We start from the raw sequence: 23952 nt of genomic DNA on the forward strand, positions 1-23952 counted from the left end.
GGAAGCTAGAAAACTTTCCTCCCAAGCTTTTGCAGCCAGCCAGAGCCCTGTTCCAGCTGTCCCTGTCTGTCTGGGTTAGCTTAGTCATCCTTGGCTGCTGGAGCCTAGATGGATGGGTTTGGGTGGGAAGGGCATTGGCAACTCTCTGCCCCCCACCTGGACTCAAGAAGGGGGCTAATGGTGAGGGAGACCCCCTTTCCCCCCAACCCACCCCCATCCTGACCCCCACTTTTCCCCCAACCCCCCCCTGCCCACCCACCCCTTGCAAGGTCTCACCCATCCCTCTTCCTCCTGGCACCGCCTGCAGAGCAGCTTTGCATTCATTGGTTGAGATGGCCAAACACCCCCTTGCCATTGGCCCTCTGGCTCCTCTTGTCCCGCCCCCCTTTCTCTCCTCCTCAGCTACGAAGTTTCAGATGCAAAAGTTGCCAAGTGGAAGAAGAGTCCAGAACCATCCTCTCCTTGCTCCACTCTGAAAGTCTCCAAATCCAGATCTGGGGCAGCTGGGCCCTCGAGGTAAGGATGAGTTGGGGGGAAAGGACCATGGAGTGGGAATTGGGGACCACCTGGGCAAGGAAGCCCACAAATGTGGTGTTTATGATGCCTTCCCATCTCAGGAAAGCATCTCCTACCGAGTGTGGTCCAGCAGATGTAGTCTTTGATGGGTGAGGATGCAGGGTTGCCTTGGCAACACTCCCAGCATCACCCCTCCCACCTGAGACCTTCCCTCTCTCCTAGCTTAGGATTGTTAAGGGGTGTTTGGGTCTTGACTTTTAACTAGCAGTAGTAGTAGTAGTAGTACTTCATGTTGTTGTTGTTATTGTTGTTGTTGTGTGCCTTCAAGTCATTTCTGACTTATGGTGACCCAAAGGCGGTGAACCTGTCATGGGATTTTCTTGGAAAGTTTCTTCCGAGGGGGTTTGCCCTTGCCATCCTTTGAGGCTGAGAGACTGTGACTTGGTCAGCCAGTGGATTTCCACGGCCAAACTGGAAAGCTATTTTCCTTTGGGATCAGAAAAGCAGAAAGAACAACTCAGGCAGATTCTCCCCATCCCCACACAGCAGTGAGATACTCAACATCCAGCCCTAGACTGATGCCCCATTCTGGTACTTCTGGCGTTGAGTTTTATGGGGGGGTTGTATGGAAATACTTGGAAAGTGGGGTATATTTTTGATCGTGGGTGAGCAGTTTGTGACTGAGAGGGGGAAATCATAACAATAAATCTTGTAAACAAATTGTCTTCTCTTCAACCCTAAACACAGATGGCAAGGGATCTTTCCCTTGCCATGATTCTGGGTGATTCGTCATGTATTTGCTTGCTTATAATAAGAAGCATTTATACATCTCCTTTGGATGCGTCAGGTTCATCATATCAGTAACAGCATACGTTTGTTTGTGTCTTGTCAACAGTAAGCACTATTGAATTGAGTGGGACCTGCTTCCAAGTTTGTGTGTATCAGATTATTGCCTAAAACTAAGAACTATCTCATAATTATCACCATTATTTCCCTCATTCCTTCCCCAATTTTTTTATTATTCTTGGTTGATATTTTGCTTGCCACACCTCTAAGCATGAGTACGCCTTACAGCAATCCTGCAAGGTAGGCCTTCCTTATACCACAGATAGGGATCTAAGGCTAAAGGTAAGCTACAACAATGGTTTTCTACTTGTAGTCACCCAGATGTTTTGGACTTTAACTCCCAGCTAGCATGGCTGATGGCTGGAGATTTGGGGAGTTGAAGTCCAAAACATCAGGAGGGCCAGGGATTAAAAACTTTAGGTGAGTTAATTGCAGAGGCAGAATTTGCACTCAGAGCTGATAGATCTTCAGAAGTCATGTAATCTTCACTGACATCTGGGGAAGACGTGACCAAAGATCTGAGAGAGGAATGGCCAATAGATTAGGGTCTAATAGAAAATTGATGCAGGATTTAAATGGGAGATCAGTCGTGATTTCTGGATGCCAATGACTGGTGAAAAATAAAGAAGAATAAATGGAGGGAAAGGCTTTTCACCTTCTAAATTAGGCTGAAAAGGAAGAAAGATTAGGAGGTGGGGGAAACAGGAGGAGATGTGTGTGTAAAAGGACCTATTCAAACTCTAGTTGTAGTACTGAAAATAAACTCCCCAATTCTGTGCCTTTTCCCACGGGATTATTTTGTTCCCAGAGTCAACAAATGGACAAAGGGATTATCCTAGTGAAAAAGGACAGAGATCTTGACAATCTAAGTTCTCCCCTCCCTGCGAGATACGATGGAGTTGCTGTATTTTTCATTGGTTATGGTATCCAGTGGCTCCCCATTTCTTCCATTGCAGTGCAACAAAAGTAAGAGCCACTGAAGAATGGCGGAGTCTCCTTCTTTGGAGGTTTTTAAACAGAGGCTGTTTAAACATCTGTTAGGATGCTTTGATTCTGTGTTCCTACGTAGCAGAATGGGGTTGGACTGGATGGCCCTTGGGGTCTCTTCCAGCTCTAGGATTCTATGAAAACTAGGGGACATACATCAGTCACGTTGTATGTGCGTTTGTGTGGAATGCACCCATTTCCATCCCCAGCTACATTGGATGTTCGAATCTATGGCTGGAGCTGGGGAAAGGGTCCTTTGAAGGAACTATGACTCCCGCCATCACTGCCTGGAAAATACTGGGAACTGTAGTTCCTCCAAAAGCAACTTTTTCCTGCCTGCAACTAGTGCTGCCAAGGATTGGGGCCTGTCCACTGGGCTATTGCCTATTAAGGGCATCTCAGCCAAGGTTGCTATGGCATCCAGCAATGCCACTCAGATGAGAACTGAGCAGTTTCTTGCCTAATGCCAAGGGAACCCTTCTCAGATGCAAGCCACAACACCACAGCTTCTTTGTGTGCAAGAAAGAAGAGGGGGAGAAGTAGTGGTTGCACCAGTAAATGAAAGTAGTGTGAGGCGCATGGCAGAAAAATGTTGAGAGCATGTGTGTGCATTGTAGGAAGAGGTTGAGATTTGTCCCACCTGCTAAATATCTGTGTTTTATATACAGATGACCCTCCACCTTGACTGGGGTTAGGGGCACAGGACCCCCATGAAAGTGGAAAAAATTAAAATAAAACATTATATTTTTTTACCAGAGAGAACACCTCTCTAGGAATCTCTAGGTCCTCCAGCGCAACTCTGTGGTCAACATCTGCCAGAAGCTGACCATAGAATCATGCTGGAGAACCTACAGATGCCTGGAGAAGTGTTCTCTCTAGTAATCTCCAAATCTTCCCGCGGCGCAACTCTATGGTCAGATTCCAGCAGAGTTGCATTGGAGGACCTAGAGAGAATGTATTAATCAAATCTACAAATAATAAAAGCCATAAAAGTCATAGCCACAAATGTGAAGGGCAACTGTGGCCCCATACAGACAGGGCAAAATAAATCTGCTTCGGGTCACTTTGGAGGTATGCTGTTTCAATGATGCATGTATCCTAAGAGACTGGAAGCTGCACCAAAGCTGCGCCCCTATCCTTAGGACTAGATCATGGGTTTGGTGCAGCATCCGGACTCTTAGTATGCATGCATCGTTGAAACAGCATACCTCCAAAGTGACCTGAAGCAGCTTTATTTTGCCCTGTCTGTATGGGGCCTGTATTTCATTTCCAACCTCCCATCCTAAAGACGTGCCCAAAACCTTGAATGAAACAGCTCCGACAACTGAGAGATGAATGGATTTTTGCAGGGCATGGTTTCTGTTTGCAGCCACCTGTGGAAAAAAAAGTGTGTTCCTCTTCATGGGGTCATAAGGCTTGTGGTTCTTTGTTTGCTGCAAGAGAAGGGCGCACAGCCAACCCACAGCCCCCGGAAATACATTTCTGCCGGGCCTGTCGCCTTTAGATAAAAGTCAGCTTTCGAGTCCGCCTGCTTCAGAGCTCAGCCTGGACTGGTATTTGTACCGTCTGCCGTTTTCCAATATAAAATAAATAATGTACAAAGAAAAAGAAATAATCCATTGGCCATGCTGCCTTCAGGGGAGGTTGCGAGTTGTCCAAAAATGGAAGTTTTTCAAAGCTTTGCACACACACAAAACAAGGGAATCCTAGGAGCCTAGCAGCAGGGAATAAAGCAACATTGAAAGATGGACAGAAATCCCCCCTTTCAATTTTGGAAGGAGTAAATGGGGATGGGAATATCAAGGGCCGACTGGTTGGATCTGTCCATGGGGATGGGAATATCAAGGGCCGACTGGTTGGGTCTGTCCATCTCCAGAGCCATTTGAAAGCTTGCCTGTGAAGCAATTGCCACCTGCTAAAAGATATTTAAAAAGGAGCTATAAATACCAACCTGTTTTTCCCTAAAGTCACTGGCCTCTCCTGGCAGCTGTTCTCTGTCAAGGGAAGGGGGGATGTTTGGCATGAATTCTTGGCATGAATTGATGGTTGGGGGGCTTTTTATGGAAGTCTAGGGTGACCACTGCTGGGATGCCTTCTCTGACCGACCTCTAGTCTGCCCTGGTGCCAGTCCCATCTTTCTCCATTTCCTCAGTTCTCTCTCTTGACACGTTTAGACCGGCTGCAGCTTTCTAAGAGCCGGGTCATCTGACCACTTTTGGAAGACGGGCATAATTTGGATTCTCGGCATTCTCTCTCCAGCAAGAATAGCACTGGGACAAGAAGCCTTGAAAAAGAGCTCTCCCTTCCTGCGTTGAAACAGAGGCCCACTAGAAAACAGAGAAGCAAGATAGCTGGGAAACTGTCAACTGTATAGATAGATGGGGAAAAATTATAACTATGGAAATAAACCAAAACTTGTACAACAGTTACCAATATGAAGGAGGAAAAGAAAGCAGTTAGAAAGATTTCCCATATCTAATTTTAAGGTTAAAATCTAAGAGTAGAGATCTTGCAGGACCTTTCAGAAGCACTGAAAGAAAGAAGTTGGCAGCATGAGCTTTTGCAGACCAGTCTACTTCCTCAGATGCTTTCGGTGGAGTGGAACCAGGGACAGACATATAGGGATGCAAGAGATCTTGTAGCACCTTTGAGATTCACTGAAAGAAACAAGTTGGCAGCATGAGCTTTCCTAGACTTCAGTCTGCTTCTGCAGATGCTTTTGGTGGAGTGCTTTCCATGGTGGTAGATATAGCCGTGTTAGTCTGTGGAACCAGTATCTAGAGAGGTTTTGTAGCATCTTTGAGACTACGAATTCAAAGATATAGCCCTGTTAGTCTGCAGAATCAGTATGTAGAGAGATCTTGTAGTGTCTTTGAGACTCACTGAAGGAAAGAAGTTGGCAGCATGAGCTTTCCTAGGCTTCAGTCTCCTCCCTCAAGATGCTTTTATGAAAGCTCCAGCTGCCAACTTCTTTCCTTCAGTGAGTCTCAAAGGCACGACAAGTTCTCTCTACATACTGATTCTGCATACAGAATAACAGGGCTGTATCTTTGAATTCTACCTCTTAAGAATAGAATCGGACAATTATTATTTGCAAAGAGGTTAGACACTTTAAAGGTATGACCTACTAGAAAGGAAGTCAGGTTTCTGTTTTTATGTTCTGTTTTTTAAGTATTAGCTATTGTTTGATGTATTTTGTCATATACATTTGGTTATGTATGTTTTATTATTACGTTATTATTATTTCTGCAGTCAGCAGAAAAGCCATAAATGAATACTTTTTGACGATAAGTCGTAATTTTTACAAATAACATGCCAAGCAATTCTGGCCCCACTTCAATGAGTCAGAATCGCAGCAATATAAGCCGCTTTTTTGCTCAGTGGGAATGGGGCCTTAGGAAACCTGAGGGCCAAAGCTTCCTTTCTGGGGCCAGTGCTTTGCACATTGGAGAACTCATTGAAAGATACCGTTGCTACCAAAGTCTATTGAGGAAGTAAAATTCAGGTGTCTTATTACGTCTCTTTACCTTTGTTCCCATGCTGAAAATTAATTTGTCTGTCAAATTCTAGCATTGCAAATCCAACACCTGCATTTGTTTCTGAAGTGGAAAACAAAACCTTGCATTGTCCACTGTTTTTATGGGCCAAGGATGGGCACGAGGCAGACAGCAAGGAAGGATACTTGATCTCAGGTTGCAACCACACTGTAGAAATAATCTGGAATGACACCACTATAATTGACACAGTTCACTGATCTTTGATTGTGAGTTCCTGCATGGCAGAATGGGGTTGGACTGGATGGCCCTTGGGGTCTCTTCCAACTCTGCGATTCTATGATTCTATCTCTTGAATTTGTCATCTGCAGGTGGATATCTGGGCATCACCAGGGAATGAGCATCCATGGCTGACAATTCAGACTCTCGGGAGTCGGATAACAACAGCTGGGTGATTGCTGGGTCTGAGGTAAGGAATGGATCTGGGAACCAATACCAAAATGAGGTGGATGGGGGAAGAGGACATGGGGAAAGCTTGACAGTCGTGAAGGAATATGACTATTTATGAATGAACTTCCCATACCTTTGTAGGGTATAGAAACCATGTCCTATGAGGAGTGACTTAGGTATGTTTAGCCTGGAGAAGAAAAGGTTAAGAAGTGATATGATAGCCCTATTTAAGTATTTGAAGGGTTGCCATATTGAGGAAGGAGCAAGCTTGTTTTCTGCTGCTCCATCAATGCAAGCTACAATGCAATCGATGCAAGCTATAAAGCAAGAAATTCTATCTCAACATTAGGAAGACCTTCCTGATAGTAAGGGCTGTTCGACAGTGGAACACACTCCCTCAGAGAGTGGTGGAGGTCTTTAAACAGAGGCTGGATGGCAATCTGTCGGAGATGCTTTGATTGGATTTCCTGCATGGCAGAATGTCCCTTGGGGTCTCTTCCAATTCTATGATTCTATACTTTTGGTGAGCTCAAGGTGGCCCATGTGGCTTGTCTCCTCCCTGCTTTATCCAGAAGGGACAGGGACTCCTACATCTTTGAGTGGAAGAGGGAGCACCAGCTGCTACCACATGATTGTTAAAGACACAGCAGCCATGGCCCACATTTGCATTGGGCCGCCATAAAAAGGACATGCTGAGTTCTGCCTTATATTTATTCATTTCATTTATAGCTCGCCTTTCTCCCCGAAGGAACCCAAGGCGGCTCACAGCTAAAACCTATAAAATTATTATAACATTCAAACAATTAAAACCTCTATATATAAAATCACATAAAATATAATTAAGTTAAATAATGCCTTCATCTTGCCACCTGGACCTGGCCTTTCCTAGAGATGTGATGGATTGAATCTGGTGCCTTATGCTTGCAAAGCACATAACAAAGGCCTCCTGGATAAAACAAATGGAGGGTCCTGTGCTCATGATCCTGAGCAAGCACTGAGTTGAATAGGATGATAATTGCAACTGCATTGGACCTTGCTCCTTTTCTTTCAGTATTTTCTTCAGTGGGGTGATGCTCCAGCTGGTGTGGGACTGCATATCCCATCAACCATAACCATGATAGCCATTGTTGCTCTTGTTTGACCCCTTCTGTCCTTTCAGGCTCTTCCTGTGGAAGACATTGGCTCAGAAGTGCCAGAAGAAACGAAGGTGGAAACAGTGTTGTCAAAGGAGAGCCAGCAGGGTAGGTGGTGACAGATGAAGACTTCATCCATGTCTTTCCCCTTAACTCTGCCCTTTCCTTCACCCAGAGGAAGGCAGCTGCATAAAAGGCCATGTTCACCCCTGTGGGCCAGAAGCACTAAATATTAACAGTGCATCAGAAAAGATACCACATCACTTCCAATTTCTGTTTTCAGCCATCTTTTCACGCATAAAGAGCTTTATGGGATAACAACATTGCTGCATTTGCAGCAGGAGGCTTCTTGCATTTAGGGCCATTTTGGGGTGAAGATGGTCTGAAAAATCACCCCACTAAAAACAAATGGGTTCGGGAGACCTCTAGGCATCCGTAGGGGCCAGAGAGGTGGGGTTTGGTGGCCACATGATGCCCTTGGTCTGCACTTTCCCCACTTCTGCCATAGCCAACTGCATGTATTGGTTGCATGTGATGATCCCTGTGGTCCAAGCAGCTCAAACAGCGGCCCTGTCTTGGCACTTAGTCCCAGCAGATCCTTTATTTTTCCCCAAATCTCCTATTCCCGGTTCACACTCCCTGCAAAGTTGAATGAGACTCTTGGAGAACTTTGAATCATGCTGCCACCACCCATTGAATTTGTAATGACCTTTCCTTAACACATACTGGAACTTGTTAAGGATTTATAGTTCCCTTTCCTTTCTATTCTAGGCAAGTGATAACCAAACTAAGGCACGTGTAAAGAAGTGTAGGAATAGCAGATACTTTTAAAGAAAAGATTTATTCTATTAACAAAAATAATATAAATCATGCAAGGTCTTTTGACTTTGCAGGTACAATACATATAGTTATCAGGTATTCATTTCAAGCAGCCCATGCACCATCCTGGTTTCCCTTTTGTAGCAAAGCTGCATCAGAATATGGTCAAGATGGCAAAAGGTTATTAATGATGAAGAAGAGACAAGATAGGAGAGGCAGTTTGTATTTGCCTGAGCCTAATGTCAAGGGCAAGATGGCATCCTCTCCACTCCACATGCCAGGGGTGCCACTGTTGGGGGGTGGGTGGGAATGAAGACATTGCCCCCCAACAAGAACCCTCCTCTACCTCCAATTACATTGCCCTTCAGTCCCCCGATTTCTAACACAGCAGAGTGTGAGACACTGAAAATGGTTCATGCCTCAAACTCTGATATTTGCTGTGTTCACGTCATTACCCCCTATTCTTTTGGCACCTACATTGTGGAGCTTATCGCTTGGCTATTAAAACTGGCTCACCTCTATCCAGTTTAAAGCTTAATTTGGGCGGCATCCTGATCTTATCAGAAGGTTTTTGCTGCCGAATTTGTTGCCCGAATACAACCCAGGTCTATCCCCGCTTGGTTTTAATAGCCAAGCGATAAGCTCCTGAGTTTCGAAGTGCTCCAATGCATACCTTGCAGCTGTCCCAGTTTGGCAGGGATGGTCCCAGTTAACCCTCCATCGTCCCGTTTTTTCAGCTGCTTTTAAAATGTCCCAGTTTCTCTCTCCTCATTCCACTTTTCCTTCTTTATCCTCAGCCTCCATTGGTGAGAGTGAGGCCCATGACAACCACCTTGAGCCAGAGGAATCCAAACGGAAGGTAGAGTGTTAAAAGCTTTCTTCATCTTTGGTGATTCTCCGGCATCAAACTGTTGTTCTTTTTGGGTTCGGAGTATGTCTGCACCACATGGTTGTACCAGTTTAAATATCATGGCAGCATCCTACAGATCCCTGTGAGTTGTAGCTTGCTGAAGTACTTGGAATTCTCCATAGGCAGGCAATGGAGCTAGTAGAGAATTCTAATCACCTTGCCAAACAGTTAACTTTGCCAAGTACCAACACAGATGTTACTTTAAGACAACACTTTTTCTGATTACAATGAATTCACTAGAGCAATTTACTGAAGATTGGTTTTGGAAGCTTTGAGAAAGCTCTGGAAACGGAAATGAAAGCAGATGAACTTTGATTCCTTATGAATTGGCGGACTTCAATTCCTATGGCATCAACCCATCTGTATTGTTAAATTTAATTATATATTACGAAGCTATTTTTATTTGAAGTTGAATGCTTTAATTACTAATTTTTTCATGTTTCCATGATTAACCGGACAATGATAATTCGATTAATTTTTAGATTGGGATCTGGAAGGAGAGACATTAGATTGATTAGATCTTAGATAAAGATTTCCCAATCTATTTATTGGTTTATCTGAAGAAAGAAAGAAGATAGATAAATTAGACATGATGACGGTTACACGAAAATAAATCTGCTTATTTTTTATCAAAGGGAGTATTGATGATAGGAAAATATAACCAACATTTTTGATTTTGGAAGTCGTCTTTTTAGAATTAATGTTAGTTTTGTGGGGAATGTATTGTTTAATGTATTGTTTTATTGTTGTATTGTTTGTGGCTGTGTAATTTTATTATGTGCATGTGTAATTTTATGTATTGTTTGTTAAGTTGGTGTTAATTTGTGTTTTTTATATGAGAACTTTAAAACCTTTATTTAAAAAAAAGACAACACTTTTTCAGGTTAAGCAAGCTGTATGGACTTCTTCTCCACTGTTAGCCATTGACAGACCCAAAAAAGTGAATGCAAATTTTTATTTTCATATTAAAATACATCTGTTGCCTGTTACTGTTTTCAGGACTGAGGGCCAAGATCCTTTTTTTTATTGACTTTCTTTCAAATGTAAATTATATTAATCCTGTTGATTTCAGTCATGTATGACCTTTACTTGTTACTTCAAAAACTTCATGGGGAGTCATTTAGAGAAGATTATTGAAAGTTAAAATTGCAATAAGCACAGACCCATATTCTGCTTACAAAAAGGATGGCGAAGTGTGTCCCATGGCCATATAATCGTAGAATCCTAGGGTTGGAAGAGACCCCAAGGGCCATCCAGTTCAACCCCATTCTGCCATGCAGGATCTCTCAGTCAGAGCATCCCTGACAGATGGCCATCCAGTCTCTGTTTGAAGACTCCATTACACTCCGAGGGAGTTTGTTCCACTGTCAAACAGCCCTTATTGTCAGGAAGTTCCTCCTAATGTTCAGGTGGAATCTCTTTTCCTGCAGCTTGCATCCATTGTTCCAGGTCCTGTTCTCTGGAGCAGCAGAAAACAAGCTTGTTCCATCCTCAATATGACATCTCTTCAAATACTTAAACAGGGCTATCATATCACCGCTTAACCTTCTCTTCTCCAGGCTCAACATATCCAGCTCCCTAAGTCGTTCCTCATAGGTTTCATAGTTTCCAGACCCTTCACCATTTTAGTTGCCTTCCTTTGGACACGTTCCAGTTTCTCAACATCCTTTTTGAATTGTGGTGCCCAGAATTGGACATAATATTCCAGGTGGGGCCTGACCAAAGCAGAATAGAGTGGCACTATTACTTCCCTTGATCTAGACACTATACTTCTATTGATGCAGCCTAAAATCGCATTGGCCTTTTTAACTGCTGCATTGCACTGTTGACTCATGTTCAACTTGTGTTTTACTAGGACCCTTAGATCCCTTTCACATGTAGTCTTCTTGTTAAGCCAGTTGTTCCCCCATCCTGTATCTATGCATTTCGTTTTTCTGCCCTAAGTGCCGTACCTTACATTTTTCTGTGTTCAATATAATTTTGTTAGCTTTGGCCCAGCTTTCCAGTTTATTCAGGTCATTTTGAATTTTGATCTTGTCCTCTGGGGTATTAGCTACACCTCCTGCATCCTGGTGTGTGGGGTGCTACCTGTCTGCATGCAGATTTGCATTTTAGCTGATTTTACTTAGATATATTTGTACGTTGGTTTTTCTGGTTAATACTAATATATTAATGAGAAATTTTGGTCAAAGACCGTAAATAAAATTGATTGATTGATTGATTGATTGATTGACTTGAAGGCACATCACCACCACTACAGCATCCAGCGAAAAGGGCTGGCAAAGAAACCAAGGGAGTGCAAACACAGGAAAAAGAAGAGTTCTTCTCGGTGTGAATGATTTGTAGTTTCTCTCACTCTGCAATCCTAGAAATGTGGGGTCATTTATTAAAAAAAATATATAAGTAACTGAAAACAAATGATAAATGTACAGCCATCTCTGTTTCAATCCAGGGGCCAGAGGTGGCATTGGATGCCAGTGCGGAAGAGACCCCCAGCGTAGCCAAGACCTCCGATCCCATCCCCTCATCATTGCTGCATGCCAAGGAAACCAGTGCCCATCATGCTGAAGAACGGTCTGCTCCTGCCCCACAAGGCACCACCTTAAGCCGCAAAGCAGGTGATTTCATATCATAATCGTCATCATCATTATCATCATCATTCCATCTTTCCTCACATGAGATCAAGGCAGTGTTTATACATTTTGAAGTACAACTTCTAAAATAGGCCAATCGCACCAATAATTATTTTTCTCCTTCTCCCCATCCCCACCCACCAATTTATATTTATATTTGTTTGTGAGCCAATGTGGTACAGTCATCTCTCCGTATCCATGGCTTGAAAATATTATATATTATATATGTAAATTCCAAAAAGCAAACCTTGATTTTGCTATTTTATAAAATGTCACCATTCTTATTTACCATTGTAGAGCACCCATGGATTTTGGTATCCATGGGGGGACCTGGAACCAAATCCCAGTGGAGACCAAGGACCCACTGTATGTTTGACTATGGCTCTGGAGATCAGGGTTTAATTCTCTGCTCAAGAATAAAACAAAACAACTGGGTGACCTTGGGCAAGTCACACTGTCTCAGAGGATGGCAATGGCAAACCCCTCTGAAGCATCTTGCCAAGAAAAACCTATAAGTAAAAACCTTAGCTACGCCATAAGTAAAAAATGGCTTGGAGGCACATAACAACAACAACAACATATCAGCTACATTCGCCCCTCACCTTTCCACTAGTAACCATCTGAAGGTAGCATACGTGGCTCTCTTCTTATCTGCACTTTATCTTCACGACACTCCTGTGAGGTAGATGTAAAAAATACATTCCCAAGCAGGATATAAGAATAAATTTGGTGATGAGGTTGCAACACCATCTTATTTTCCTGCATTTCCTGAAATGCAGAGATGGGGATAGCCAAGAATTAAATTGCCGAGTTAACGTTTATTGTACTAGCCAAAGGCCACAACAAAATGAGTAATCTAAAATTAGAGTAATCTAAAGATGCTTCCAGACTAGTTGCCAAAAAGCAGCCAAAAGGGCAGGGAAATCCATTCAAAATGCCTGAGGAAAAGTCATGAGCAAAAGACTGAGTAATCTGTACTTGTTACACGCAAATCCTACTGTGTCAAGTCGCCTGTCGACTTTTAAGATGTAATTTTACCCAGAGAGGTTTTTTATTGGGATGCCAGCTATTCTATGTTTTTAATGGTTCTATACTTTGGGTTTAGTATGTTTTTAATTATTTTTTAAAACTTTTTTTATAGATATGATGTTTTTAATTCTGTTTTTAAAGTCTCTTTTCTGAGTCCAATTTAGGAGACAGGTGGCATATAAATAAAATAATAATATAAAATAAAAGGTGACCCCCCCCCATCCTAGAGCACTTGGGGTTTGTTATGAATCATTACTGTATATACTCATGTATAAGTCTAGAAAGTTCAGTCAAAAAATTGATGCAAAAAACCCGGAATGACTTATCTATGCATCAGTGTTATTGCTGTACTTTAACTCTTATCTTTAGGGTGGGCACAAACAGCTTTACCTGCAGGAAATTTAGCATCATTTACCTTTGCTTTATCCTTTACATCCTTTGTTTAATGCCCCTAAGTTTTACCCTCAACTTATCCACGGGTCATATCAAAATCCATAATTTTCACCCCAAAACTTGCCCTTGACTTATACATGAGGCTGACTTATTGTCGGGTATATATGGTATATTATTCTAAAATGACTTTCATTGCCTTTCATTACTTTCCCAAAACAATTTGTTCCTGACAACATTATTTATGGTTAATATTTTTTTATTTCTCATACTATCAAATAAAATAATGTCTGTTCATCTTCACATTCCCAGTTTCAGTATATACAAATGCATATATATTATATATATCAATACATATGTCTTATAGAATCATAGAATCGTAGAGTTGGAAGAGACAACAAGGGCCAATATTACATTTGCCAGTTCTTTTAATGCTCTTGGATGTAATTCATCAGGTCCTACCAACAACGATATTAATAGTCACCTGTTATGTTCCAACTTTGGTTTCTTTCCTTTTGCTTTCCAGTCCCGCTGGTGGAAGAACCAAACAAGGAAGACGTGGCATCCAAGGAGCATGATGTTGAAGGTCTGCGCAGACGGAAAGGTCAAGACGTGGCTCCCGTTACTCTTGGGGCGCCCCGGGATCGAGGCAAAGACCCCCAAGACGAGGACGGGAGCACAACAAAATGGTTCTTTGGCTTCCTAGCCCTTCTGGCTTTGGCTTTGCTGGTTGCCTTGGGTGAGCAATAACCTTATGGGGGGAAGGTGGGTGAATTTCTCCTTGAGCAGTTTACTCACCTTTTGCCTCTTTCTACAGGGGTCATCCTGGATACAGATGAGAGTAAGTTCAGAGATGGAACTGCAATGCTATTCTGCTTCCCTTTTGCCTCTTCCAAGGGGTCAGGATGCTGTAGGGTTGACAGACCTCAGAGCCTGACCCCGGACCTCAAGTTTTCATGGAGCATCTTCCATTTGGCAGATAAGGCTGCAAATTATCCAGTTTTATGGGACTCAGCTCCAAGCAAGAGGAAAGGGCTGGGTGCAAGTCTTCAGCTCATCTAGAAGAGCAGCTGCAATTTCCAAGGCTTCATTCATTTCTGCTGTGACTTGCAAAACCTTCTATGTATTTACTTAGTTGGCTTTCTCCTTCCCTCTCAAACATTGCAGTGCCAGGGCTCACCCTCCACTTTGCTGTGCAGAAACCTTCTGGCTAGAAGCAAAGAGGCTAGATTCAATGTTCTGTGTCCCATCTTCCCAAGAGAGAGGAAATAATCTCCCCAATTCAACTTGAAACAGAAATGTCTTCCCCTTGGCAGTGGCATCACTAACTATGGTGTCACCCAGTGTGGGAAGGGTGCCACATGCCCATGCACGCCCCCATTCCCTGGCTCTCTCCCTGGAAGGGGAGAATTGGGACGGAGCAGCTGGCAAGGGTGCATTCACACCTCTTCTTTATCTAAGGGGGAGGGGGCCCAACCGGGTGTCACCCCTCTTCTGGGTATCAGCTGGTGCGATCCGCACCTCCTGCACCCTCTTTCAGTGATGCCACTGCTGACTGGCACTAACATTGGTTTCAAAGTATATTGGAGAGTGTAAAGAGGAAATTATGAAATGACCACAACAGTTAATGTAGCCATGCCACGTTTGAACTATTCTACCTAAGCTACTTCCTTGCCAAATTTATTCAAATTTATTCAATTTTTTCAGGCTATGTGGCCGTGTTCGAGAAGAATTGTTTTCATGATGTTTCGCTAGCATCTGTGGCTGGCATCTTCAGAGAATGCATCAGGAACGAACTCTTCTTGAACATGGCTGCATAGCCTGAAAAATTCACAAAAAACTATGGATGACAGGCATGAAAGCATTTGACTTCACAATAAAGTTAAATATTTATTTGTCATAACAGGATGAATGAATTCTAAAACATATAGGCACAGACAAAGATATTAAACTTATAAGAGGAAAACACTTGGGACCGTAGCCCTTATACATTTAGAGAAAGTGTATAAATGGTGGATGCTGGGCAGCTGTTATTGACAAGGGCCTTCTATAAAGGAGAGGTAAAAGGTAACCTAAAGGCTTAGAAAGGAGGGTCTTGTCGCAATTACTTTTTGTTAAAACCTGTGGAGCCTATGTTGGGCCTTTGGTACCTGCTTGGGTTTGGTTTCAGGACCCCCTGTGGATACCAAAATCCATGGATGCTGAAGTCCCATTATATCCAATGGCATAGAAAAATTGTTTCCCTTATATAAAATGGCAACATCAAGATTTTCAACGCAGCAGTTTGCTTTTGCCTGAGTCTACAGGGAAGGACATGATCCAAACCCATCAAGTCTGTTTGCAGCACTTAAGCTGAAGACAAAGGGGGAATTAGGAGGAGGAAAAAGAAAATAGGGCAAAAAGTGGAACGACAGAGGATTAAGCAGAACTGTCCCAGCCATCTCAGGACAGTTGGAGGATATGCCCTGGTACTTATTTTAGCTAGAAGCTTTTAATTTTTGGGTGACCCAGGAGGGACTTTGTGATGTACAAAAACAATAATAGGCAACATGTGCCCACCCTTCAGTTTTGACTGAAACTTGTACATTTTTTTCTTATAACTCAGTCTCTCTCATTTCTCCTCCTGAAGGCCCTGGGGATACCCTGAGCACCTGGTCAAGCTCCAACAGTGATGATCTTCATCCTGGCAGTGATGGGAAGGTGAGTCTTTTGTAAATGTATGTACAGAAATTCTTTCCTGGGCATTCAGTAAATCCTTGGCAGCTGCTCTCTGGCTCATGAATTCCTTGACTGGCACCTTCTTTGCTGTCCTTCCATAGGATAAGCTTCAACAGGCCTTTGCTCCTGAAAAATCCTTTCATAAGTTACTGTCTGTATTTGTTTTTCTTGCTTAGTAGCTTTGTAGATCTATTGATAAATAACTGTGTTTTAATTTTTGTAGGATGTTTAATTGTATTTTAAACTGTGTGTATCATGTGAATTGTTTAGCTGTACACTCATCCCTCCATATTTGCGGCGTTGATATTTGCGGATTTGATTATTCACAGATTTGATGAATATGTTTTCTCTAGAAATCTCAAGGTCCTCCAGTGCAATTCTGTGGTCAACTTTAACTAAAAGTTGCACTGAAAGACCTCGAGATTCCTAGAGAGATAAGACTCTACTAGGCCTTTGTAGCTCTTCCAGCACAGTTCCATGGTCAGTGTCTGTCAGACGTTGACCACAAAGTTGTGCTGGAGGACCTAGAGATTCCTAGAGAGGTGTCCTCTCAGGTAAAAACATGGTGTTTTTGTTATTTGCGGGTTTTCCATATTCTTGTGCTCTTAACCCTAGCGAATATGGAGGGACAGGTATATTTGGTTTAAGATTTATAGCCCATCTTGAGTCCAGGATTGGGAGAAGGATGGGCTATCAATAAATATAATAACAATAGCAATTCCCCTCGGCAGGACTGGCCCTCTTCAGAGTCTCTAGTCGATGCTGGGCAAGCCAAGGAGGACTCGCCGTTGCATTTGGAGCCCCCCAGGGACACCCAGTCTCTGGATGCCATGGGGCTCTTGTTGGACAAGCTGGCCAAGGAGAATCAGGATATCCGGCTCATGCAGGCTGAGCTGCAGGTTAGCGGAGACACTTGTTGACCAGCAGCCCACCTTCTTCACTTAGAGGAAACCAGAATTTTGGGGGGAGTTGGCAAAAGAATGATGGGAAAGATTTTGCTCTGACCTGGACCTTAGAAAGGTGCTGCCTGTCAGAAGAGACCATACTGGACTGTCTTGATCCGGTATTAGGAATAAACCAATTTCTTTGTTTTTTGTTTGGGTATGGAGTTTATCAAATGGGAGGAATTTCTCTTAAATTTGAATGAAAAGAAAGTGGGGCCAGAACGCATTCATTTAAAGTCGCTAGTTTCGCACAATTACGTGAATACGCATTGCATTCAAAATGGCTCCCCATTGCCCCAAAATAGCATGCGATTGCTCGAATGTGCATGTGGCAGTCTATCACGCAATAACGTGAAACCACATGATTGCGTTCGGACTGACTTCCCATTGTCCGAATTTGTGTGTAGTGGGTTATCATGTAATAACGTTAAACCCCATGACTGCGTTCAGATTGCCATCGGATTATACTTCAAATTCCCCTTGTCTGATAAACTCCTGTGTCTCACCCTCTGCCACCTCTTTTCTCTCTTTCTTTCTGCCACCCTTTTCTCTGTACCACCCTTCTGACCTTCCTTCTCTTTCAGGGAACTCAATTGTCTCTCTGCCTTTTCTCTCTGCCACCAGCTTCCTTCCCTTCCTCTAGCAATGGTTCTCTCTGGCAATCCCCCTGTCTTTCTGTTACTTTTTCATTTCTTGCTGTCCCATCCCTTTTCTCTCCTCCTCTAACACCCACTTTGGTTTCTTTCTCGCAGTCCTTCTCTCAACCACCCCAGTTCCCTCTTCCCCTCTCACTGTCACTTCATTTCGGGCTCTCTGTGTCTTTCCTTCTTTCTCTCTTTGCCATCCCTTTGCCTCTTTCTCTCTCTCTCTTTCAAACCTTCCCTTATTCCCATACTCCCTCCCTGCCACCCCTTTCCATTTCTTTCCTGTTTTCTGCCACCCCATTTCTCTTTCTCTTCCCCATCCAGTTGGATGACAGGAGATAGACAAATATCTCTTTCCCAGTGGCTTAAGCCAATGGTTCACAGAGGGCTTTTGAAAGGAGATGAGGAGTCCCACAACACAGGGGCCACAAATGGCCCAGCCCAGACACAGTCTTCCTGAGTCCCAAGGATTATTTTGGTACCTTGGTATGGGGATTCTTTATTCTGATTTTGTGATATTGAATGGCAGAGGCTAGAATGGGGTGAGAGTCTCTCTTCCTGTCTCTTGGGTCCAAGGGGTAACATATCTCCCTTTTACTCCTTGACTCTTCAGGCCCAGAAGGAAGAGCTCCAGGCCCTTTTGCTCAAGACTGAAGGGGAGGCCCTGGAGTTCACCTCCCAGCAGCAGAGTTTGGCCACCGAAAACTCCAGACTGAAGGAAGCCCTGCAGAGGGAGAAATCCTCGCTCCTCGCTGTGCAGGCTGAACTCCGTCTTCTCCAGGAGAAGATGCAGGGCCTTGGGGAAGCTGGTGAGGCCAAACCTCAGCCACAGCCGGAAGCAGGACCTGTGCCAGATCACCACCACCATCACAAGCCTGAGCGCCAGGATGCCGAAATCCGACGTTTGCATTCCTTGCTGACATCAGTTGGGCACGACGTAGCAAAAATCTTCCAGAAAGTTCCACCTGGTGATGGGGCTGAAGGCTTACGGGCAGAACTAAGTGGCATTGAGCGGAAGCTGGCCCAAGAGATAGAGGGTGAGGAAGGTGCCAGGCCTTTGTGGAAAGAGGGCCCCAAAACCAAACGGGGCAAGGAGAAAGCATGGCACAGGAAACACGAAGGTCTGGAGGAGCACCGGCGTCGTCACCATGAGGACAGCCTAGGAAAGGAACACAAAGATCACCGTTCTGCACACAAGGTGGCAAGTGATGCGGCTCACCGTCCCAGGAAACACCAGGGCATGCGAGATGCCAAACCAGCCAAGGAAGGGGAGCACCAGCGAGGTGGCCGGAAAGCCAAGAAGCCTACCGAGCCTAGTGCATTGTGGGAAATTCTGGCCAAACACCAATACCAAGTTCCCCAAGGATGCAACAGTGTTGCTGAGTGTGCCCGCCAGGAGGGCCTGGCACCAGTGCAGAAAGCAACCTTCCTGAAAATGGTCCACAACTACCTGTCTGGGTTGGGCTGGGCAGAACACTATGGAGGCCTGGTGACTGCATTAGACGGCTTCTTTGGGAATGACGGAGCCTTTGCCCATGACCGCTTCAGCTTTGTTGATTTTCTGGATGAAATTGAGGATGCCCTGGAAGAGCTTGCAGAGCTCCTAGGAGGCAGTGAAGAGGAAGCAGACAATTTTGAAGAGGTGGTCTTGCGGCAGCTTGGAGCATCCCCCGGCGGAAGGTGAGTGCTGCAGAGACGATGCAGGTTCAGGGCAGAAGGTGCAAGAGGTATTTCAGGAGAATCAGCCTGAAGGAAAGGATTAGGAAAGTGGGCAAATCAGATCTGTGCTGTGGGGAATGTCTGATGGGAAGGAAGGAGATGCAGTTGGCCCTCCGTATCCACAGATGCTGCATCCATGGTGGTCAAACATCCATGACTTGAAAAATTTTAAAACAATTCAGAAAGCAAACCTTGATTTTCCCATTTTATACTACACCATTGCATATCATGGGACTTGAACCTCCATAGATTTTGGTATCTGCAGGGAGTTTGCAACAAATCCCTGCAGATACTAAGGTCCCACTATATGCGAGGACACATTGCAATATTTACTGAATGGTGAAGTTTAATCTTGCCAATATATCATAGGACATATAAGAAGCTGATTAATTTCCCCTGAGTATACTCTTTCAATGCATGTTAAGCTTAATCTTCGAAATAACTATCTATGTATTATGGTATTGCCATTATTCCTAAGGGAGACAGGACTCTCTTTCAGGGTTGCATTCCTTTGCGGATAATCTGTCAGGGGCCACATGTTAACAGTAGGTAGGAATAGAGACAAATGCAGGCAGTGCATCCCATTTTTGCCCTCTTTCTCTCTTGGCCATTCCCTTTTCTTTCTCTCTTTCTTTTGTGACCATTCCACTTTCTATTTTTCTTTGGTGTATCTTGCTTATTTCTCCTGCACCTTCTCGCTCTCTTATATTTGGTTATACAATTGGCCCTCCACATTTGCAGCTTTGACTTTTGTGGCTTGGATTATTTGCAGATTTGATTACCTTGTTCTCTTTTGTATATAGAGAGATCTTGTAGCACCTTTGAGGTTACCTAAAGAAAGATGTTGGCATCATGAGCTTTTGTAGAATGAAGTCTCCTTCCTCAGATACATTTGGTCAACTTCTGTTGACCATATAGTTATGCTAGAAAGACTATATTGTTTAGAGAAGCATTCCCAGAGGTGAGCCCCTCTCCGACCCAGGAAGCCTCCTTCTAACCATCCATCAAGAAGCCAAGCCCTTCCTCCAGTCCATCTGCCTTGGTCCAGGCCTCGGAGGTGGAAAAGATCTGCTGGACCTGATCCTATTCCCCACCACCACTCCCTTCTCCTTTTGTGTCGTGTCTTTTAGATTGTAAGCCTGAGGGCAGGGAACCGTCTGACTAAAAAATTGATGTACAGCGCTGTGTAAACTTACAGCGCTTTATAAATAAAGGTTAATAATAATAATAATAGAAGACCTAGAAATTCTTAGATAGAACAGTTCACTAGGCATTTGTAGCTTCTCCAATGCAATTTTATTGTTAGCTTCTGCCAGTTGTTGACCACAAAGTTGCGCTAGAGGACCTAGAGATTCCTAGACAGGTGTTTTCTCAGGTTAAAAAAATTGTGATTTTTTAAATTTGTGTTTTTCCCCACTTTCATGGGGGTCCTGCTCTTGAGAGTCAAGAACAAGTACACTTACCACACTATAGAATGGGGAGGTTTTTATTGCAGATTAATACCGGTAGAGTGTGTTTGACTTATATAACATGGCGTGAGTAGGATATCCAAAGGTTGGGTTGCTCACACTTGGTATTATCACCTCTTTGCAGGTTTGCACAGCGAGACAACAGCCATCAACACACCAAGGACCGCAACCGTGAAGGGCACAGTCGCAAGAACGGCAGAGAGAATCCCAGCCGAGCCTCCGGCCAGCATTAAGTTGGTCCCAAAGTGGCAAGAAGAAAGCAGTGCCGCCTCGCAGATGGACTGAGGGAGGGCAGGAGGGCTATGGCTCAGCTGTCAAAACATGGCAGGGAAGTAAGACGTGATCAACACATGTATCTTCTTGTCGTGTTCCAGTGATCTCTGTGTGTGTCTCCATCTGAATACATCTCCTTCATGTCATGCAACCCTATGTCCCCTCCAAAACCCTCAACCCATCCAGACTGTAGCAGCTTCTGGTTAACAACAGAGCCACTGGCTCACACCAGGGAAGTAAACCTTGAAGTCCTCCAGTTTTTGTAAGATGCCAGTTCCCATCATCCAGGGACAGTGGTTTTGAGCATCATGAGAATAAGAGACTACACATTTTCTTTATGGATGAAAGCAGGCCTATGCATCTTTTGGGGAAGGATGTATGCATTTTTAGCTGCTTCTGTTTTAGAAATGCGTTGCCCAAATGTGTGCATACAAAAAACAAAAACACACCATACTGCAAGTCTTGTACATGTTCAGATTCCTGAGGTGAGGATTCCCAACACATTTCTGAAGGTGTGTACTCGAGGTCCTCAGTTTTGGTTTTTTTTTTTTAGGTACTCAGAAAAATTGAGTAATGTTTTTCAAGAGTCTTAAGACCACCAAAATTCTTCTCCCATCTGTAGTTGTACAATCTGGAAAGCTCTTATATGCCCTACTCCATTGAGGAAGCCATGGGTTTCTACTCAGTTGTTGCCCTCTGCTACTTTGAATGCAAACGCACTGGGTGACCTTGGGCAAGGCACACTCTCTCAGCCTCAGAGGATGGCAATGGCAAACCTCCTCTGATGAAACCTGCCAAGAAGATATCATGTTAGGAAACGTAAGTTGGAAACGACTAAAGGCACCCAACAACAACTCTGCAGTGTTGCAACACAATTCACTGGGCATGGAGAAGAGTCCCTTGTCACACTCGAATTTTTGCCTCCATGCCAACCCAACTCTTCTAGCAAAAATTACCTCTTTTCATCCAGGCCCAAATCATCCTGTATTTAAACTATCTCAGTGCATGTTTCTCAGCTCCCTGGCATAAGGATTCGTGTCAAATATGAGTCAGTTTGAGCCCTTTATCATCGTCATTATCATCATTTATTACGATCGACAGATCTAACAGAGCCTATAGAAAACTCAAATATAAAATTAAAAACAACATCCAAAAGGAATAAATAGTGCAGTAAAAACAATAAAATGATTGCTATCGCCTTTATCTAAAATTCTTTTCTTTCTCTGAAAGAAATTTAGCAACAGACAATGTTACATTTGGGGACTTATTCTCCACCAAGAATACAATAATGTATTGATATGAAATTGGGCAGAACATCCAACAAATTTTCAGATTCTGACGTGCCTCATTGTAAAAGGTACAGGACTATATATATATATATATATATATATATATATGCGCAGTTTGAGCCCTTTATTACTAACTGGACGTAGACGTTTTACAGCTGGGGCCTTCCAGAGGTTGCCGGACAGCAGCTCCCAGCATCCCTCACCAATTGGGTATAATGGATGGGAGTTGCAGACACCCAGCAATTGGAGAGCTGCAGAATTACCACTCTGTACTTTATAGGATCCTGTAATGGTCGCCTTTTGAACTCGCCTCCCCGATGTCCTGTGCTATTCCATGTTCACATTTTTGGTAAATAGGGTATGGGTTTTTCAAAATCTGTGTTCCTATCTTGAATGGCAGTGGGCTGCCCCTATCCCTCGATCCTCACCCCACCCCACACTAACCCCTCACAATGACTTGCACTGTTGTCCAAAACCAAATAAAAAGCACTGATTGAACAAAAATGGGAGTGCGTGGCTAACCGAAGAGCAACCTATGGACATGGATGTGGGGCGGGAGGGTTGAAGAGGGACACCTTAGCAAAACAAACCTGTGCATCTTCCTCCTCCCCATTACCTTTAGCCATCTCAACCATGCTCAGTCTTTCTGGTTTTAAAATTAAGTCTGCTTGCTGAGAATACCATTGTTGTTTTTATCTGAACCTCTGGCCTCGATGTCTGAGTGTGAGGAAGGAGTCCTAGCTCAGTGCTTTGTGTGTGAGAGGTCCCATGTTCGAATCTCACAAACTCGGTTATGAAAACCATGGGAAGGCCATGGCAAACCTCCTCTGAACAACTCTTGCCAGGAAAACCCCATAATAGCTTCGCCTTAGGGTCTCCAAAAGTTAGAAATGACTTGAAGGGACACAGCAATATTAGATAACTACATTTTATTCTATGATTATTATTTAATTGTGCATTATTTTCCTGTCCAAACTGCAAATAGAGGGATAGGATGGTTCCTTCTCGCACCCAGACCTCAGGGTACATTTGTTTCTAAGGTCCAAAACAAACTGCAGAAGTAAACCAGTTTGAGACTGCTTTAAGTGCCATGGCTCAGTGCTAGGGAATGCTGGGAGTTGTAGTCCATTGTGCACAGCACCAAAGCTCTCTGACAGAAGGCTAAATGTCTCACAAAACTACATTTCCCAAAATTCCCTAGCATTGAACTAGGGCAGCTAAAGCGGTGTGAAACTGGATTATTTCTGCTGTGTGTCAGCTTTTTCTGTCAGAGAGCCCTGGTACCGCAATAAACTACATTCCCAGAATTCCCTAGCACTGAGCCAGGGCAGCTAAAGCTGTCTCAAGGTGGATTATTATTTCTGCAGTGTGCTTTGGACCTTAAAGAGGGGATGCTCAAAATGGAAGACACTTTGGACTTCCTCCTGAAGGTTGAAATGTAGGACATGTATTGAAAAAGGAGGACGTCTGGCCACCCTGACCGCACTGCAGAAATAATCCAGTTTGACACCGCTTTAACTGGTCTGGCCCATTGCTAGGGAATCCTGGGAATTGTAGTTTATTGTGGCAGCAGAGCTGTGTAACATGGAAGGCTAAATGTCTCACAAAACTAGTTCCCACAATCCCCTAGCAGTTAAAGCAGCGTGAAAATTGATTATTTCTGTAGTGTGTTAGCTTTCTCTGTCAGAG

General features: G+C 43.8%; 1 protein-coding gene across 1 annotated transcript; it reads left to right on the forward strand.

Moving 5' to 3' along the window:
* The first annotated feature begins 334 nt into the window (after window positions 1-334).
* On the forward strand, window positions 335-22767 carry PBXIP1 (PBX homeobox interacting protein 1). Its single transcript, XM_042440878.1, has 11 exons — window positions 335-516; window positions 6215-6312; window positions 7453-7534; window positions 9043-9104; window positions 11608-11773; window positions 13734-13946; window positions 14025-14048; window positions 15837-15907; window positions 16657-16824; window positions 18127-19193; window positions 20826-22767. Exons 2-11 carry the CDS (start codon window positions 6250-6252, stop codon window positions 20932-20934), a joined length of 2025 nt encoding a protein of 674 aa, XP_042296812.1. The 5' UTR covers window positions 335-516; window positions 6215-6249; the 3' UTR covers window positions 20935-22767.
* The last annotated feature ends 1185 nt before the right edge of the window (window positions 22768-23952 follow it).

The sequence above is a fragment of the Sceloporus undulatus genome, chromosome 9 (genome assembly GCF_019175285.1).
Source record: "Sceloporus undulatus isolate JIND9_A2432 ecotype Alabama chromosome 9, SceUnd_v1.1, whole genome shotgun sequence".
Classification (NCBI taxonomy): Eukaryota; Metazoa; Chordata; class Lepidosauria; order Squamata; family Phrynosomatidae; genus Sceloporus; species Sceloporus undulatus.